The sequence below is a fragment of the Lynx canadensis genome, chromosome D1 (genome assembly GCF_007474595.2).
Source record: "Lynx canadensis isolate LIC74 chromosome D1, mLynCan4.pri.v2, whole genome shotgun sequence".
NCBI classification, from domain to species: domain Eukaryota; kingdom Metazoa; phylum Chordata; class Mammalia; order Carnivora; family Felidae; genus Lynx; species Lynx canadensis.
Window position 1 is genome coordinate 100,488,806 of NC_044312.2, and position 19,745 is coordinate 100,508,550.

General features: G+C 42.5%; 2 protein-coding genes across 2 annotated transcripts; both read left to right on the forward strand.

Annotated features, from left to right (window-relative positions):
* Positions 1–6,209: 6,209 nt before the first annotated feature.
* LOC115525483 (olfactory receptor 140) lies at positions 6,210–7,118 on the forward strand. Its single transcript, XM_030332689.1, has one exon. The coding sequence runs from the start codon at positions 6,210–6,212 to the stop codon at positions 7,116–7,118; it is 909 nt and encodes a 302-aa protein (XP_030188549.1).
* Positions 7,119–17,471: 10,353 nt separating this feature from the next.
* On the forward strand, positions 17,472–18,380 carry LOC115525197 (olfactory receptor 4C3). Its single transcript, XM_030332255.1, has one exon. It carries the CDS (start codon positions 17,472–17,474, stop codon positions 18,378–18,380), a length of 909 nt encoding a protein of 302 aa, XP_030188115.1.
* Positions 18,381–19,745: the final 1,365 nt, after the last annotated feature.

Genomic DNA, 19,745 nt, shown 5'->3' on the forward strand with positions numbered 1-19,745 from the left:
AAATCCTTAAAAATTTTTAATTTTAAAGGACATTGCTGACCTTTTTCTAGAGGAAAGGTCCAAGCAAAATAATAAATTGTACATTATTCAAGTACTTCACCTTGGCTGTACAAGTAAGTTTTCTCAGTGTTGATTTATTTTCTGATAAATTCAAATTTTCTATTGTTTTCTATGTAAAGAGACAATGAAATAACCCACTTGATTTTTGGTAATGCTCCTAATTTCATCCTTCTGTTTTCTGAATTTGGATGAAACTTTCCAAAATCCTACTTATTCTTGGTATTTGGGTCTGAATTGAGAACAAAAGCCTTACAAATAATAACAACTTATGTTTTTTCCCTGGAGCTTTATAGTGTCCACAGTCTGTTCATTTACTTTCTTATCTGACTTCTCAACACCCTTCAGATGAAGTATTGACATCACTGTTTTAGAAATGAAGAAACTGAGGCTCAACGTGGCTGAGTGGAGGAGCTGAGACCTCCACGGTTTGTTTGATGGCAATTTCAGACTCTCAGGATCCAGTAGCGTTAAGAACATGCCATCAGACCCAGACCCAGAATGTCTCAATCTTGTGTCATGAGTCCCCCACCCATTTAGAATTGCAATAAATTTTTTTTTAAATATAATTTATTGTCAAATTGGCTTCCATAGAACACCCAGTGCTCATCCCAACAAGTGCCCTCCTCAATGCCCATCACCCATTTTCCCCTCTCGCGATAAATTTATTTTACGCGATTTCTTCACCTGTCTTCTGCCAACCCTTTTTATTCATAAGGCTATAAGACTGATAACATGGAGTGTTCTCAAGCTCTTTCCTAGAAGACTCAGCTTCTTTTTAATAAAAAATATATTTTCAGTCACCCTTATCCGTGAGGATCAATGGGTTTGCCTGGCAATTGTACGGCACTTTCTTCTGAGATTCTGCAGCCTTCTGCAAAAGTAACTCTTTTGATTTCATGTGACTTTCTCTGCTCACAAATCTCACAATTATGGTTGGGGAATGGAAGCATCAGCACTGGCCAGTGTGTTGAAATTTACAAGCCCTATGGGGTGCCTGGGTGGCGCAGTCGGTTAAGCGTCCGACTTCAGCCAGGTCACGATCTCACGGTCCGTGAGTTCGAGCCCCGCGTCAGGCTCTGGGCTGATGGCTCAGAGCCTGGAGCCTGTTTCCGATTCTGTGTCTCCCTCTCTCTCTGCCCCTCCACCGTTCATGCTCTGTCTCTCTCTGTCCCGAAATTTACAAGCCCTAATCAATAATTTAGATGTCAGGACTGGAGCTTAGATATCTAGAAGGACATTGCTGAACTTGAAATACAGGGATCCAAGGTCAGGAAGGCTGGGCTGGGGTGGGGAAAGTCATGGAGCAGAGGCATATCAGTGGCGGGGCAGGATGGGGTGGATGGTGGGGTGGCCTGAGCGCTACCAGCAAGGGGCCATGAGGTCGTGGGTGGCAAGGGGCCCAGGTGAACGTTAAGCTTATCTGCGCAGTGTGAGACTGACAGTGTGTGGTGTGAGGGAACTGTAGGTAGCATTGTGACAACTGAGGGTGGTTTCCACCCCAAATTACATTCAAGTTAGTGTGGGGCTCTTCTTCATGTTCGTAGAATTCCTTGGGCAAATTTATCTGGATACCATACACTCTGTGAGAATGGGGACCATGCTTGCTTCATTTGCTTCCTCAGCCACCAGCCTAATATACCTGACGTAACACTTCTTGATTGAATGAATGAGTGCGTGGACCCTTAAGCCTGCTGTGAATCCAGGGACCTGAGGATGTACTCCAAATTTATATGGCTCACAAATAATTTGAATGTAAGAGTTCCTTCATGGGATAGTAGCTCGTCTTTGAAGGTGCATGCAGAATGTTTAGACTCCTTTCAGACTTGTCACTGCTGAGATAACTAATCTTGGAGATGCACAGGCCAGAATCAGTGGGTTGGTGGGCAGGACCTTAAAGGAGTGATCTGGACCACAGAGGTCCCTGAGTAGCATTTCTGTGGGGATAGCTGGGGAAAAAGTGAACATGGATTTTATTCTTCTAGATAACACACAGAAGAGGAAATGAAGTGTAAAGAGGTTAAAAACCAGCTCGAGTTCACATCATTAGGAAGTGTCAGATTATGGGGAGGTTGTAAAGGGAGAGCAGCGGCTCACAGATGGCAAGGGAAAAGTTACGTTTGCTAACAGGCTCAGCCAGTTACAGCTGACAGCACTGTTCCTCACCTCCAGCTCTCCTCACTTGACAGGGGAGAATACTACGGCTCAGGAAGATGATGTGAATTTCCAAAAGTCTCACAGTTACCTTATGGAAGAGTCAGCACTAGAACCCAGACTTCCCGACTCCTGTTGTGCTACTTAGGAGAGAAAGCAGCTAGAAACTCTCAGGAGGTTTGACTAATGTTCATAGAATGGTGCAATGAACAGTGTGTAGGTTTGAGGTCAGGCCTGGCTGTGGTCAAATTCTATTTTCTACCACCCACAGCCCTAGGATAGTATGTAGGAAAAGAAAATTCACTGACATTTAATTTTATGTGCTCACATTCTGTTCTACCACTTATAGCCCTGGGATAGTATGTAGAAGAAAATTCATTGATACTTAATTTTATCATCTATGAAGTTATTTTTCTGCCTCATGTAATGATGAAACAGTATGGTACATAATAAAGCACTGAGTTTTACATTCAAAGGGACCAATTATATGAACATAAAATTTTCTCTACCAGTTCCAACAACTTCTTTGACAAGAACCCTCAAGAGCTGGCATCTAAGAGACTGAGATTGAGAAACACTGATCGTCCACAAGTGACTTCTCAGTTCCCTCTAAATTACTCTTTATAGCTTTAACAATTTCTGAAAGGGAGAAGTATATTGGATAGTAAAACATGGGAAGTTGTTCAACATTAGCCGTGGTCAAACAAATATAAATTTTAAAAAGTCAGATAAAATTTAGCCAAAAATAAATCCTGATATCCATTACTAGCTAGGGTGAAAGAGGTAACCTCCATTTTGGTGTTAGTTATGTAAATTGGGGACTGTCTTTTTGGTGAGAGATATCAAAAGTCTTTATAATATCTATACCTCACTGTTTAGTATATACATCTGAGAAATTATCCTAGGGACCTTGAGATGACTTAGTGCATGATTAAGTTTTCTGTGGTATTAGAAAAAAAAATGGACTTGTTATTAGATACATCTACTTGACAGAATAATAGGCAATCATTAAAAACAGTGCATTATAATGATATGGGAAATATTTAAGTTATATTGATCAGGATAATATATAAACATATGGTGTGATATGTGTTATGGTGTGATAATATATAAACATCTATAGATGGAAGAAAGGATAAAAGAAAAATACATTAGAAAGTTAGTAAGTTTTTCTTTTTGGATGGTAATACTCAATAATTTTTTGTCCTCCTTTAAATATTTTCTAAACTCTGTCTCATCACCATAGGTTATGTTTGTAATTACTTTCCCCTCCTTTTCCTAAGAAGATCTGCTGATACCCAGCTTAGGCAAAACCCTGGAGCTAGCAACTTTGTCTTTCCTTCTGTTCCTTTTGTCTGCTCTGCATCTGAGTAATCTGGGTTTTGAAGGACACAATGGTATAGGAGAGAAGGACAGACTGGGGAGTTAGAAGACTCCCACAGACTGGGATCTGTTTTCAGTCTCCCACAACCTAACTTCTGTGAGTTGGGTTTGCTCTTTAATACCTCTAGGTGAAAATGTTAGCATCTGAAAGTCAAAGACCTTTGCACCAGCTTATATAAAAAACCCCATCCTTAATAGCTTTTTAGCAAGAAAAAAGGTACTCTATAGTTCATAAATGGATAAAATTCCTTATTTGGCTTTTGAACTCAGGTCACTTAGGATTGTGGGAATTTTCCAAATCAGAGAAGAGATTATGAAACATTTTTTTTTTCCCCTGCAGGAACTTTCTTTAATCCTATCTAGGCATTCAACATACGCATCATTCAGAGCAGCAGAAGGAGGACCAGATGATGCAGAAGGATGGACCAGATGATATGTTATAAGAATACTATTGGTTCTGTCAATTTACCATGTTAGAATGTAAGTAATTCTGATAAGAAGCTATCGCCTCCTTAGATCCAGGTATTGTAAGTTTCCTATATTATTTGGTTTTATTTTTTTATTCATTCAACACATAGTCATTGACTACTGTTCTAGGTCTGGCAATAATGACAATAAACACAAAGAATCTTCTTTCAAGATACTCTAAGTGTAGGGTGGGAAGGTGGAGGGAGACCAATACAACATAGTGTGTGCAAAGAGCTAGGGTAGAGATGCAATCTGGGTGCTGTAGGAATACAGTGAAAGTCCTTATAATCTAGCCTGGGTTGGGGGAAGAGGCCATCTTCCTTGTGGAGATAATAGCTGAGCCTATTTTCGGAGGATGTATGGGAGTAAGCCAGGAAAATTGGGAAAGATTGGAGGAATAGCATGTGGATGACAATGAGGTGTTAGTGAGCATGACTTGATCAGGGGATTGAGAGTAGTTTCATAGGTTAAAGCACATGGTAGTGGACAGGGATGGATAACATGGTAGGGCAGTAAGATCCAGGGACTTGTAATGAGACTAAAATGCTTAGATTTTTATCTTGAAGGTAAAAAGGAGTCATTGGAGGATATGATTGAATGATTGAATTTTATGTGCAATACTAGATGCAGTGTGGATGATTGAGCAGGTGTCTGCATGAGATATGAGGCAGGAGAGAGGGATGACCTTGTTGGAGCAACCATCAGATTATTTTGCTAATTGATCTCAGTCTAGTGTTGAGAACTATGGTTGGGGCATGATAGGTCCTCAAAATGTTTCTGGAATAAATAAATGAATGAATGAATGAATGAATGAATGAATGAATAGATGAATGTCAAGGTGTTGCAGACTCTGAGTCTGGAGTTCTCTCTTGTCCAGCAAGAGAGCAGATGTAGAATTGAGAGAGAGGCTAATGTCGCGGAGTGGACAAGAACCCCGAGTAAGGGTCCTTGCTCTGTTTTTATTAGTGTCAGAAGGCTTACACACGTGATGGATGTGCAGAAAAAGACAATGAATCCGTGAACATTAACTCGTGTGTTAGAGAAAGGAGGTTTCGAAGATACCTGGTGTTAGGGATGTGGGTCAATACAAAACAAAATCCTGGCTCTGGGCAGATGGCTGTTTAAAGCAGGCACTAAGCACTGCCTATGGTTATCTTATCTTGCCTCAGGGATAAGACAGATAGAGCATGCTACCTCAGGGTCAACAAGGCACCTTTCTTTTGCTAATTAGCTCCCCTCTGGGCAGCTTCTCCCTGCTGTGGTCTATAGCCCTGTTTACCTGTTTACCTATATTGGTCCTTCCCTCCTGTGACAGCAGCTTTCTGCTTCTGTGCTATGTTGGCGGTGCTTCCGCCCAGTTTTCCTAATCTTGGATGCTTTCATCTCGTGGCTTCCTAATCCTATGCCTTTGTTCTAAACTGGGGGTGCTTTCGCCCTGTTTACCTAATCTTGGATGCTTTCATCCTAAACCTTGTTAACCCATGGGTGCAAGCTCAGGAAATTCCTAAACTTATTCCCCCCAGTAAAGAACAAGACTTGATAAGGTGTGGTGACTGATTTTGCAATTATGAGGTGGACTAGTGAAGGGAGAAGTCAAGGATGACTCACTCCCGTGTTTGTAGCGGGTGGCGGAGGAAATGCGGAAGGGGGAGCAAGAGCTGAGTTGGGCTTGAGATGAGGAAGTCAGTGCCCATGTGCATTGAGGAGTATAAATGGGAGTTGGAAGTGTAGCTCCAAAAAAGCAACTGTAAAAAAAAAAAAAAAAATTAGAGGAATTATTTTCCCAGAAGTGGTTATTTTCAGTGAACTAAAATTTATATTATCCTTTTATCACAAAAAAACTTCCATGAAGATATTTTCAGTCAGAAAACAGAATTCATACTTATCGGTTAAAATGCAAGAGAGGTAATATTTCAGGAGTTGTTTATTTTATCTGCTATTTAACTTTGTACTCTGTCAAAATTATTAATTAGAAATGCAGAAAATGATTTTCATTATTAACAGGTTCGTTCTTTGGGATTCAGGATTTGGGATAATGCTATTCCACAAACACTGATTTCCCCCAACTTGAAAACATTTCTTGAAAGAGGTAGTAATACATTTTTCTTGGGAAATCTCTTTTCACCCAAGTCCTTGCTCATGGATTCATGGATAGTCCACGAAACATCACGGAATTTTTCATGCTGGGACTCTCGCAAAACTCTGAAGTGCAGAGAGTTTTGTTTGTGTTCTTTTTGATTGTCTACCTTGTCTCTGTTGGGGGCAACCTACTTATCATGATCACCATTATCTTCAGTCCCACCTTGGGCTCCCCTATGTACTTTTTCCTCTCATGTTTGTCCTTTATTGATACTTGCTATTCCTCATGTATGACCCCCAAACTCATTGCAGACTCCTTGTATGAGGGGAGAACCATCTCTTTTGAGGGCTGTCTGATTCAATTCTTTGTTGCCCATTTACTGGGAGGAACTGAAATCATTCTGCTCACGGTCATGGCCTATGACCGCTACGTGGCCATCTGCAAGCCTCTGCACTACACGACCACCATGACCAAGCATCTCTGTGCCCTGCTGGTGGGGGTGGCTTGGCTGGGGGGCTTCCTGCATTCACTGGTTCAGCTCCTCCTGGTCCTTCAGCTGCCCTTCTGTGGGCCTAACGTGATCAATCACTTTGTCTGCGACTTGTACCCCTTGCTGGAGCTCGCCTGCACCGACACATATGTCATTGGCGTCCTGGTGGTGGCCAACAGTGGTGTGATCTGCCTGTTGAACTTCCTCATGCTGGCTGCCTCCTACGTTGTCATCCTGCGTTCCTTGAGGTGCCACGGTGCCGAGGGGAGGCGCAAAGCCCTCTCCACCTGTGGGGCCCACTTCACTGTTGTTGCCCTGTTCTTTGTGCCTTGTATATTTATTTACATGCGGCCATCGTCTACTTTGTCCATGGACAAAATAGTGGCTGTGTTTTATTGTATTTTGACACCCATGTTCAACCCCCTGATTTATACACTGAGAAACGCAGAGGTGAAAAATGCCATGAAAAACCTGTGGAAAAAATGAGCAATTGTGGATAGAAGATACAGGTACCGTAAGGAAAGAAATAACGAGTCATTCTCAGTAAAAGTTCATATTTTCATGATGAGAGCTGAGAGACTATTAAAAATTTCCAGAATAAAACTGATTTGAATGTTTGAAATTATGTCTAGTCTATCCATGTCCTGTGATACTGGCCAGACAAATTATTATACACAACTTCAATTTCTTTTAAACAGTTTACACTGCATTGCAGAACATGGAAACACCAACTCTCCCTCACCTTTGTCTGAGATGGAGCCTTCATCAGCCTGGGCTAGTAAGAGTCTGTGATGAGTAGGACCCCTTGTTAGAGTGAAAAGTATGACCCCTGGTCCTCCAACTCTGCACATCAGAACATTGATCAGAGTAGTTACTGATGGTTCACCTATGCCTGATTCTATCTACAATTTTTTTTTGAAATTTTACTGAAATGGAGTTTAATGTGATTTTATTCCATTTAAAAACATTCTGCCGTTTTTAAAAATATTTATTTTGAGAGAGAGAGAGAGAGAGAGTTAGAACTTGAGTGGGGGAAGGGCAGAGAGAGAGGGAGACAGAAAATCCCAAGCAGGCTCTGTGCTCAAACCCATGAACCATGAGATCATGACCTGACCTGAAATCAAGAGTTGGACGCTTAACCAACTGAGCCACCCATGTTCCCCCTCCCATTTTGATACACTTACAAAATTGCCAGGAGTCCACAGCAGAAAAAAGGTCAAGACCAGCTTTATCTGGCATGTTCCAGACAGAGGCTGCTCCACTGGGTGGGTCCTGGACAGAAGACCACAAGGCACAGACTGACTCTGGGGGACACTGGGAGGGGCTGAGCAGTCTTCAGTTGCCCCTGAGATGGACATTGTCCTCACAGTCTAATCTATATTCTCTATCTGCCGTGTGGATTCTTAGACAGTGGTCCAAATCTTTTATGCCATAAGTAGTTTTGAAGCGGCATCTTGGATAGCAGCAGTTGAATGTCCTTTCTCTGAGAGTCCCTGTTTGCTTCTTTGGCTCTGAGGGAAGAGCCAAAGCAGGGGCCTTCTGGGCATCATTGGGGTCCATGAAGGGATGAGTTGGTTTTGGAACAATACCAGAAATAATCTATAGCTTGGGACTATGAGAATGCAGCAAATACAATTAGGAATTACTGAATTCAAATCCTGGAAGTGCACAGAATAGGTTTATACTAAAATGAACGTAACTATAGTATGTTGTGAAATTATGCAATAAATATCTAAATGTTGTGTACATGTGACCACACACACACACACATGCGCACGCACAAATAATTGAGCATTGGTTTGGTGCATCAGCTTAGAAGTAGGATCTCATATTCTCATAAGAAGTTGACATGGTTTTATTTTTAAAAATGAAGAAAATGTATTCACAGGGGCTGATTTACTTAGCCAAGAGTGAGCTGGAATTTAAATCCGTATCATTCTGCTTTCAAGTATGATCTTGCCAAAATGCACAGTGCTTTACTATCTACTGATCTTCCTCTGCATGTTTTATTTTGTGTTTCCTGCTTGTGAGTTTCTTGTTATCAACGTCCTTATTGTCAATCTCTGATATGAACTTACCCAGATTTATTTAAAATCTGAAGTCACTATCCAGTATATCATCCGGGAGGCTTTGATTCTCTCTAATACACACGGTAAAGTGCTTTCTCCTGGTCACTCGTTACTGTGGGATGGCTTTGCTTTCCATTTGTATGTCTTAGAACTTGAACCTTTTGGGTCCTCTGGTCAGGTGACCCCCATATTCTGTTTGAGGGCTGCATTTTATTGATAACTTATTGCCACCTACATTGGGTACATGTGGGAAGAGCTCCAAGAGAACCTCTTCTCTTGTTGGTCAGACAAGTGGGCTAGAGAGTGAAGGGGTGGATACTTTCCTTTTCTTTTTCCGTCTTCTTCTTTTTTGTTTTTTTTTTGTCTTCTGTTTTTTACTCTTCTAGACCCCAGACAATCCAATGGCAGAGAAGCAGTAACAAGGGTAATAATGGTGGTGTGACAGGTGCCTTAAACTCTCAGGGAGTGAAACTTTTTATTTGGCCATTGAAGCTGTGATCTCAGGTGCCCGGAACAAAGCCTTTTTATTCTCTCTGTCCTCCTGAATCTTGGCCATTGACACAGACTCCGTTGTGGGAAGTATGTAGCACAGAGGAAAAAAAAAAAAAAAAAAACTAAAGCCAAATTTCCAGGGCCAAAGGCACCAGGGAGATCAAGGAGAGGAAGGGCCCAAGATAGTCCTCTCATTAAGTTGTGTATGAATTCCAGGGCTCTCCGCCTTGAAGCTGCAAACTCGTGGATCTGAACTCAAGCAGCATACCAAGGTCTTTGAGACCAGCATTACAGGACAGACCACTACTCGAGTCCCAGACTGGCCACTGGGTGGCGTATATGTGGGACAGAGCTGAAGAACACTGCAACGGATTTGGTAACTGAACTGACATTGGAACCACAGCCCACAGAAGATGGGTTAGAAATTGGGACCTGAAACTAGCAAGGTTAACTGCCTGCTAAAATTAAAAAATCCAACATTCTCAATTTAAAAAAGATAGAGTATCATTACATGATATTCAAAATATCCAGGATACAAGCTGAATTTGCCCAGTATATGGAGAAGCAGAAATCTCAACCTGCCAAGGGAAAAATACGACCAGCAGAGGCAATGATACAGATGTTGGAATTTTCAAAGACTTTAACCATTATAATCATGACCTATAAGTAAGGGCAGGCATACTGGAAACAGATGGAAAGATAGAAAGTGTCAGCAAAGAAATGGATATTATAAAAAAGAATGAAATTGAAAATGGAGAACCAAAAGATTCAGTGGCCAGAATAAAACAAATCTCTGGCTGGGCTCAGTGGCACAGAAGAAATATAAAAGAAAGGTGAACTTGAAGGAAATTGACAGAAATTATCTAGTCTGAACCACAGAGAGAAAAAAAAAGATAAAAAATATTGGATAGAGTCTCAGGGCTTGTGAGACAATACCAAAATGTCTAACATCCATATTATTAGAGTCTCAGAAAAAGAGGAGAGACAATATGGTTTAGAAATACATTTAAAAAAATTTGGTGACATATATAAACTGATAGGTTCAGGAAGCTCAGCAAGTCTGAAACTGGACGACCTTAAAGAAAACCACCTGAGGGATGCCTGGGTGGCTTAGTCGGCTAAGCCGACTAACACAGCTTAGAAGTAGGATCTCATATTCTCTCATATTCTCATAAGAAGTTGAGCTTGTGTTCATGAGTTTGAGTCCCGCGTCGGGCTCTATGCTGACAGCTCAGAGCCTAGAGCCTACTTCGGATTCTGTGTCTCCCTCTCTCTCTCTGCCCCTCCCCCGCGTATTCTCTCTCTCTCTCTCTCTCTCTCTCTCTCTCTGAAAAATATTAAAACAAAATGAAATCCACCTGAGACACATCATAATCAAACAAAAAACCAAGACAAAGAAAATCTTTACATTATAAAGTGGAATACCTATGTAACCGTGAAGCAGTTCAGAAGTAGATTTTTAACTCTCCAGGATCCCTCATGTCTCTTTCCAATCCTACCTCTTTCTCTCCCTTGAAGGTCAACACTAATGTGACTTTTATGATAAAACTTCTTTTTTTTTAAAAATTTTTAAATGTTTATTTATTTTTGAGACAGAGACAGAGCATGAATGGGGGACGGTCAGAGAGAGAGGGAGACACGGAATCCGAAGCAGGCTCCAGGCTCTGAGCTGTCAGCACAGAGCCTGACGTGGGGCCCGAACTCACGGACCATGAGATCATGACCTGAGCCGAAGTCGGACGCTTAACCGACTGAGCCACCCAGGCGCCCCTTCTTTGCTTTTCTTTATACTTTTTACATTTACCACCTATGTACCCGTCTCTAGATTGGCCTATTTGACATTTTAAATCAATGCAATCATACTGAATATAATCTTTTGTGTCTAAATTCTTTGGCTCACCATTGTGTTTGTGAGACTCATGTTCTTATATCTGCCATTCACCTACTTTCATTCTGTTAGTCCATTGTATAAATATAGCAACCTTTTTTTATACATTCTGTTAATTATGGACATTTGAGTTGTTAACACTTTTATGCTGTTATCAATAGGTCTCTTGACATTCTTGGTGATGTATCTTCCGGCGTACGGCTACATAACTTTCTCTTGGGTTTATACCTAGGAATAGGGCTTCTGGGTCATAGGTTATGTGTATATGTATGTTTATCCAATGTATACTTTGGAAAACTATTATACATGTTCACCAGCAGCATACGAGAGATACTGTTCCTCCATATTGACAACAAACACTCAGTATTGACTGTCCTTTTAATTTTAGGCACGTAGGGGAAGGATTGCAGTGGTATTTTATTGTGCTTCTGTGTCCTATTTGTCAGGTGATAAAAGAGGGGAACGCTACTCCCTAAGATGTTTACTGACCACTGGATGGCTTCTTTGCAGAAGTGCTGTTCCAGTCTCATGTGCTTGCTTTTATCTTATTGATTTGTAAGAGGTCTTTATATGTTCCACATCAGTCCTAGTTCTCTGAGAAGCAGAAGCTAAGACAGAGTCGATGTGCAAGAGATTTACTGGGTGAAACACTGGTGAGGGAAAGTGGGAGGGGCCGTCCAGAATGATGCAGCTCCCGCTGCTGTGAAAGAGAGCAGAGGAAAGGAAGGAAAGAAGTTCATGGACTGCAGTGTAGCTCTAAGAGACAAGACCCAAGGAGTTCTTGACTTAAAACAAGAGTAGAGATTGGAAGCTGGGGAAGGGAGTTTTGAAGAAAGTGAGGTTTTATTAAAAATGTTTTTAATGTTTATTTTTGAGAGAGAGAGACAGAGGTTGAGCAGGGGAGGGGAAGAGAGAGAGAGAGAGACACAGAATCTGAAGCAGGCCCCAGGCTCTGAGCTGTCAGCACAGAGCCCAACGCGGGGCTTGAACCCACGAACCCTGAGATCATGACCTGAGCTGAAGTTGGACACTTAACCGACTGAGCCACCCAGGTGCCCCTTGTTTTATTTATTTAAAGTTTATTTATTTATTTTGAGAGAGGGAGAGAGTGTGTGTGCATGTGTGGCCCCCCCCCCCCCCCCCCGCCACGAACAGGGGGAGAGAGGGAGAGATAATCCCAAGCAGCCTCCACACTGTCAGCAATGAGCTTGTTGCAGGGCTCAAACTCATGAATCACGAGATCATGACCTGAGCTGAGATCAAGGGTCAGATACTTAACCCACTGAGCCACCCGGGGGGCCCCAAAGGTGAAGGTTTTAAATGGTCCTTGAGGAGAACTGGAAAAATGTGTCGATTACAGAAATAGAGTAGGCTCCCTGGGTGATGTTGATAAGCCTTTCGAAGGTGGTGACATGGATTTACAGTGGACTAAATTCTCTCTGGTTTGTGACTCTTGATAGAAACTTTCAGGAAACTGGTTGGGGGAAGGCTTAGAATAGGATTCATTCAGCCCTGGGCAATTGCTGAGCACATGCCAAGCAGGCAAGGGTGCTGGGAAGGTAAACGTTTACAAAATGTTATGGAGGAAAACTTGCCCCACACGTCAGTTACGTATTCTACACGTGCATCTCTGTCAGTATTTATCAGCGTTAAAAATATATAAAATGAACCCAACAGTTCCATTTATTTGATTTTGATTTGGTGATTCTATTTGTTTACGCCCCTGCTTTGTTTGGGAGGAGGCTTCTGCTCCATGTAAATAGAAGTTCCATGCTGCCAAGGACTGTGTCTGTCTCACTCACCAGGGTACTCCTGACATTTAGCAAAGTACTATCTTTTATTAAGAGGGCCTGGAAAAAAATCCTTATTGAATGATTGAAATGGCAGAGGTACAATTCTGGTTCACGTCATTTTGGTCTTTTGGCACACCACGCAGGAGAGGAATGGATGAAGGACAGTGATACTCTTCTCTCAGCTTTAAGGGAGGAGATGAAAGGCCCCCCTTCTGAGCACAGAAGATGCTCAGTAAATGCCGTTGATTCTTGTTGGTGTTGTTCAGCCAGCAATTTCTCTAAAGACGCTGACCCTCCAGTGTCAGTTCCTGAAATATCCTAACTCCCCTTTCCTCCTGACAATTTATAGTCTCTCTGTTCAGACGCTTGAAAGATACTGGGCACTTGTAAGAGGCACAATAGAAGCCACTTCCTTGTGAGACCGAAATTGTAGTCAGGGGACTAATTAAATGATGGTGTCAACGTTGTTCTGACCTGTGAACGAGGCACAAACTCCAGTGAGTGATCCCCATGAGGGAGAATTAGTCTCCCCTAGAGAGGCAGAAAGCACATGGCACTGACTGTCCCTGTGCTGTCACTCCCAATTCCCTTATAAAAACCCTGTCCAGTGGAAGGAAAAAGCTTTTCTCGGAGACTGTGCTGGTGAATATCCTTAGCAGAAAGCAGAGCTAATGAACCGGTTACTCTGTCTAAAGAAGGCAGACAATGGAAAGTGGTGGTTGCATTGGAAAGGGCATAGGCTGGGGTGAGGTGTGACCTGGGTTCCAGCCACACCTCTGTCACGGGTCACCCATGTGACCTTGGCTCAGTGCATCTATATCTAAGATCTCTCTGAGTCTGAACTCCACCGTCTTTAATTTTTTTTTTTTTTTCAATGTTTATTTATTTTTGGGACAGAGAGAGACAGAGCATGAACGGGGGAGGGGCAGAGAGAGAGGGAGACACAGAATCAGAAACAGGCTCCAGGCTCTGAGCCATCAGCCCAGAGCCCGACGCGGGGCTCGAACTCACAGACCGCGAGATCGTGACCTGGCTGAAGTCGGACGCTTAACCGACTGCGCCACCCAGGCGCCCCTCCACCGTCTTTAAAATAGAGAACTGGAAATGATGATTTTAAGTCCCATCAGGTTCTTAAGCAGACAAAAGGGAAATGGATGACAAAACAACTCCCAGCTTCTTGTAAATGAATGACCATCATTTGTGTTTTCACTTCGTACTATTCTAAGAAACCTTCAGGGGTGCCTGGGTGGCTCAGTTGGTTGAGTGTCTGACTTTGGCCCAGGTCATGATGTCACAGCTTGTGAGTTCAAGCCCCGCATCTGGCTCTATGCTGTCAGCTCAGAGCCCGCTTCGGATCCTCTGCCTTTCCCCCTGCCCCACCCCCCGCGTCTCAAAAATAAATAAACAACAACAACAAAAGAAACCTTCAGCTCAGATGAGTTTCGGTAATTGATAGCACTTGCTTTGTCTGTGCTTTGCCTCAGTGTATAAAACATTCTAATCTCATCCAGCAGTTTAATCACATGAAACAGTGAAATTTGGGATGATACATTGGAGCTGATCTGGATGATTCTTTAAGAACTCTTCCAGATCCACCTTTCTGTGATGTTAGGAGGTAAAAACAAAGCACAACACAACACCTGGAGACCTGTTGTTGTCCTCAGATCCAGTCAATGTAAGTTTTCTGTAATCTGTTTTTGAAAACTAAAGAAAAATGCAACTCAAAACTGTGGTGGGATAATTTTACTAAAATTCTCATTACTTTCCACACAATAATTTTGTTTCTCATGGATAACTCAAACAGGAGACTTTTTTTTTCTAGCTAGCTTTTTAACAAAGAATTTATTTTGTATTCCCACAAATTGCAGAGATGAATCAGCTTAACATTTTTATTTTTGGGCTGAATTCTGTGCTATTCATACCAATTTGCATTTTCTCTATTGTGTTCTGTATGGGGATCAGTATTAGCTCATTGTTTAAATATTTATAATATTATAATTTTGAATATAATTAGCTATATTCAATACAACTAATTTAGTTTTGAACGTATCCACCTAGGTCCTTGGGTATTTAAGCCACGTAATGAGTTTGTTGTCCATGGTGTTAATGATGGTGATTTTAGAGATGCCATTTTTGAATGTATATTGCATCCAGGCTCTGTACAAACACCCGGCGTGCCCTGTTATCATTTACTGCTCTCTGCAACCTCAAGGTATAGCAGTTCTTTTGTTTTCATTTTATTTTTATCTATTTATTAAATTTTTAAAATGTTTATTTATTTATTTTTTTAACGTTTTATTTATTTTTGAGACAGGGAGAGACAGAGCATGAACAGGGGAGGGTCAGAGAGAGGGAGACACAGAATCTGAAACAGGCTCCAGGCTCGGAGCTGTCAGCACAGAGCCCGACGCGGGGCTCGAACTCACAGACCGCGAGATCACAACCTGAGCCGAAGTCGGCCGCTCAACCGACTGAGCCATCCAGGCGCCCCTAAAATGTTTATTTTTAAGAGAGAGAGAGAGAGCGAGCGAGCGCCTGAGTGGAGGAGGGGCAGAGAGAGAGGGAGACAGTGAATCCAAAGCAAACTCCAGGCTCTGAGCTGTCAGCACAGAGCCTGACGCGGGCTTCGAACCCGCAAACTGTGAGATCATCACCTGAGCCAAAGTTGGACACTTAACTGACTGAGCTACCCAGGCGCTCCCATTTTCATTTTATAAATAAGAAGATTGAGGCTTTGAGAAGTTGTTCACAGAGGAAGGCAGAGGAAGGATTCACACCCAGATAAGCCTCCGTGACAGTGTAGTGCGGTGAAGCCCACAGCATCTGTATAGCAAGACTGCCTGGGTGCAAGTCCCAGCTCGGCCACTTCCTAGCTGAGCATGCTTCTGTGGGTTGCTCGTATGTGTTTCACTTTCTTCCTCTGCAAAAGGGGGATGAAAACAGCAGTCTACTTCAAGGGGATAATGTGAGGATTAAACGAGCTGATATACGTAAAGCACTTAGGAACGTGCTTGGCAAAAACTGCATGCGACCCAGGGATTTGCTCTTATCACCCCTGTCTGTGTTCTTGGCCATCACGTTTTACTCTGAAAAGGTCCCCATTTGACTTGTCACTTACAGAAGCAACTTTGCCTTCTTGAACTAAAACTGGGAGAGAGAAAAGGAGGGGGCAGCTTCCAGATCAACCCAGGAATCTACTCCCCAGTATTTCTTATATCTCGTATATCTGGGTGTCTCTTCCTCTGACACTTAAACGTTCTCCCTTAATTCTTATCATACTGAACATCAGGTTTCCAGCAAGTTGGAAGATTTAGCTACTTTAAGGAGGCCTATGTTTCCAGGAGAGTAATAGATTGCTGGTGGGTAGGCTTAGTGTCAGTTTTTTGTTTAAAATTTTTTATAAATGTTTATTTTTGAGAGAGAGAGAGAGAGAGAGAGAGAGAGAATAAGTGGGGGGTGAGGGGCAGAGAGAGAGGGAGACACAGAATCCGAAGCAGGCTCCAGGATCTGAGCTGTCAGCACAGAGCCCTATGCGGGGCTCAAACCCACGAACCATGAGATCATGACCTAAGGCAAAGTTGGACGCTTAACTGACTGAGCCACCCAGGTGCCCCAGGTTTTTGTTTAAAACCAGGGTAGGCATAGGCATTTTCTTACTATCACTAAGAGAAGAAAGGGTGAGTAGGAATATTCTACCTTGTAGCTGGTTAAGAGGGAGCATCTGTTCTTCCTGCCCCTGGAGCTTCCTTTAATGAATAGGCAGATACTCATTACTTAATAGAATCTTCCACAGATGCTCAACAAACTTTTACTTTAAAGGAAGTCCTTCCTACAGATGCGGAAGGACTAGTAGCTTTTAACTAGAAGGATTTCACTGAGCCCAGGGAAAACAAAACCAGAAGCATATAAAATGTGTAAAGCAAGGGGGCAAGAGTAATTGAAGTTTGGCCTCCTGGACATGATGCTGCCCACAGCACGGGTTCTGAGTGGGAGGGGGTGAGCCGGGAAAGAACCAGGAAGTCGGGGAGGTCTTCAGCTGCAGCCTATCAGCTTGTCTCAGATTTGCTTCTGTTTTACATCGGTTTGTGTTGCCATCAGAAACACTGACAGAAAGTGTAGCAAGCTTCATTGAAAAGTTCAAGAAGAAAGACTGAATTCAAAGGATGTGGACTAAACACGCAGAGTTTTCAGGAGATCCTAAATGTTCATGGTTTTCTCAGGTGCCATTGCATCTATGTGGAACCATCCTGAAAATTGTCAGAGGCATACTCTAGTGGAAAATCAAGGTCTGCCAAATGTTCAGTTTTAGCAGTAATGAAACTAATATTTAGTTGTTTTCATGTAAGAACTTAGAAATCTACTGCCCAGTGATGCAAAAGTCAACAATAGACATATGCTCATATTTTGTGGGTAACAAAGTGAATTGATACAAAAATATTGGAATGGAAAGAGTTAAGAGGGACAAAGGGAAGCGAGTGTGTCTGAAGAAAATCTGGCAGCACCTTCCCCCACCCTGTAATTAGTTCTCTTATGGTTGTGTTTTTCTCTTGACTTTATAGGCAATACCGTACCTGCATTCTCATTGTCCTTGGGCTATATGGAAATGCCACACAATATCACAGAGTTTTTCATGCTGGGACTCTCACAGAAGCCAGAGATACAGAGAGTCCTCTTTGTGGTTTTTTTGATCATCTATGTGGTCACCGTGTGTGACAACATGCTCATTGTGGTCACCATTACCTCCAGTCCCACCCTGGCTTCCCCCATGTATTTTTTCTTGGCCAATCTGTCCTTTATTGATACCTGTTATTCTTCCTCTATGGCCCCTAAACTCATTGCGGACTCCTTGTGTGAGGGGAGAGCCATCTCTTTTGAGGGTTGCATGGCTCAGCTCTTTGGGGCCCATTTCTTGGGAGGTGTTGAGATTATTCTGCTCACGGTCATGGCCTATGACCGCTACGTGGCCATCTGCGAGCCTCTGCACTACACGACCACCATGACCAAGCATCTCTGTGCCCTGCTGGTGGGGGTGGCTTGGCTGGGAGGCTTCCTGCATTCACTGGTTCAGCTCCTCCTGGTCCTTCAGCTGCCCTTCTGTGGGCCTAACGTGATCAATCACTTTGTCTGCGACCTGTACCCCTTGCTGGAGCTTGCCTGCACCGACACATATGTCACTGGCGTCCTGGTGGTGGCCAACAGTGGTGTGATCTGCCTGTTGAACTTCCTCATGCTGGCTGCCTCCTACGTTGTCATCCTGCGTTCCTTGAGGTGCCACGGTGCCGAGGGGAGGCGCAAAGCCCTCTCCACCTGTGGGGCCCACTTCACTGTTGTTGCCCTGTTCTTTGTGCCTTGTATATTTACTTATATGCGGCCATCGTCTACTTTGTCCGTGGACAAAAACATGGCAGTATTTTATGGTATTCTGACGCCTATGCTGAATCCACTCATTTACACCCTGAGAAATGAAGACGTAAAAAATGCCATGAGAAAGCTCTTCATTCAGTAAGAAACTACATGTATGTAATGAGTGGTAAAGCAGGAAGTAGAAATGACTTTATTTCTGTAAGTGTAACAAACCAAAACTCGTTCTGACTACTGAATATCACCTTATTCCGTTATGTCTATCTGTTCATCTTCATAGGCTTTTAGGGTTTAGTCTTTTTACCTGAATTACATAGTTTGGTTATAAAACAACGGTGTAAGACGTATGTGGCATGAATCATTATTATCCCTGTTTTAGAAATGAAGAAACTTTGTCTCTTGATGTGATTGGTTAATCAAGGTTATCTGGCTGTGAAGTACCTAAGCCAATACCCCAAATCGGTTGTTTTTGGTCCATCATTCAGCTCTTTCACTAGTGATCCATGGTTTATCATTCCAGTCTGTGTGATAACGGAGCTGTAGAAATGTGAGGCAAAATACAACGTAAGGCAAATAACTTCTTGCTTAGCTGTGGCTAGCAGTCTGTACGCATCCAGGCAGGCTTCTCTTCCTTCTTATCACCCTGTATGACATCCCTGGCATAGCTGCTGTTCTAGAAGACCTTTGCTCTGGAGACAGATCAACCTGAGTTTCTGTCCTATTTCCCGTGCTTACTTGTGCACGACCTTGAGAAAGTGACGAAACATCTAGCAGCCTCTGATGCCTGTCTTTAAAATAAAGATACAGACAATACATATCTAAAGTGTTACTGTGAGAATTAAATTAGAAAATCGATGTCAAATTCAGAATCCAGTTTCTGGCACATATTCCCACAACGTTTTATTTTATATGTTCCTCAACCTTTCCCTAATCTTCCATACAGAGGCTGCCTTCCTTCACTTTTCCATCTCTACTAGGTGTGAAAATAATGCTGTGCTTAGAGTAGATGACTTTGTTTTTGGCCAGTGATTATTCTTCCTAACTCCCTGCTTCAGATTCCAAGGGATGCTGGGGTTCTGGAATCTGAAATGTACATCCGTGTTTGCTCTGTTCTTTTCCTGGTTTTATGAACTCTGGCGAGACCCTTTCTCAGGCTTCATTCTTTAAGAGTGTAGGCTCTCATAATTTCCAAAAAGCTTTTGCTTCACAGTATGTAATTCACCATGTTGCAACATACCCACTTTTTATGCTTGTACCAAAAAAGAAACTAGAAGTTAATATGAAAGTTTGTCTACTACAAGTATTCACAGTTAGTATCCAAGAACTGATTGAGGAGCTCATTAGGAAATAGTTACTGCTTTACCCTCAAACCTCTATGTCTCACAAAAATAACAGTTGCCGAGTTCTTAGGGAAAATAAATGTTGCCTTCTTTCATTTTGTCACATTCTGATAGTCTAGTTAAAAAATTACGTATAATGAGGGGTGCCTGGGTGGCTCAGGCCCGGCTTC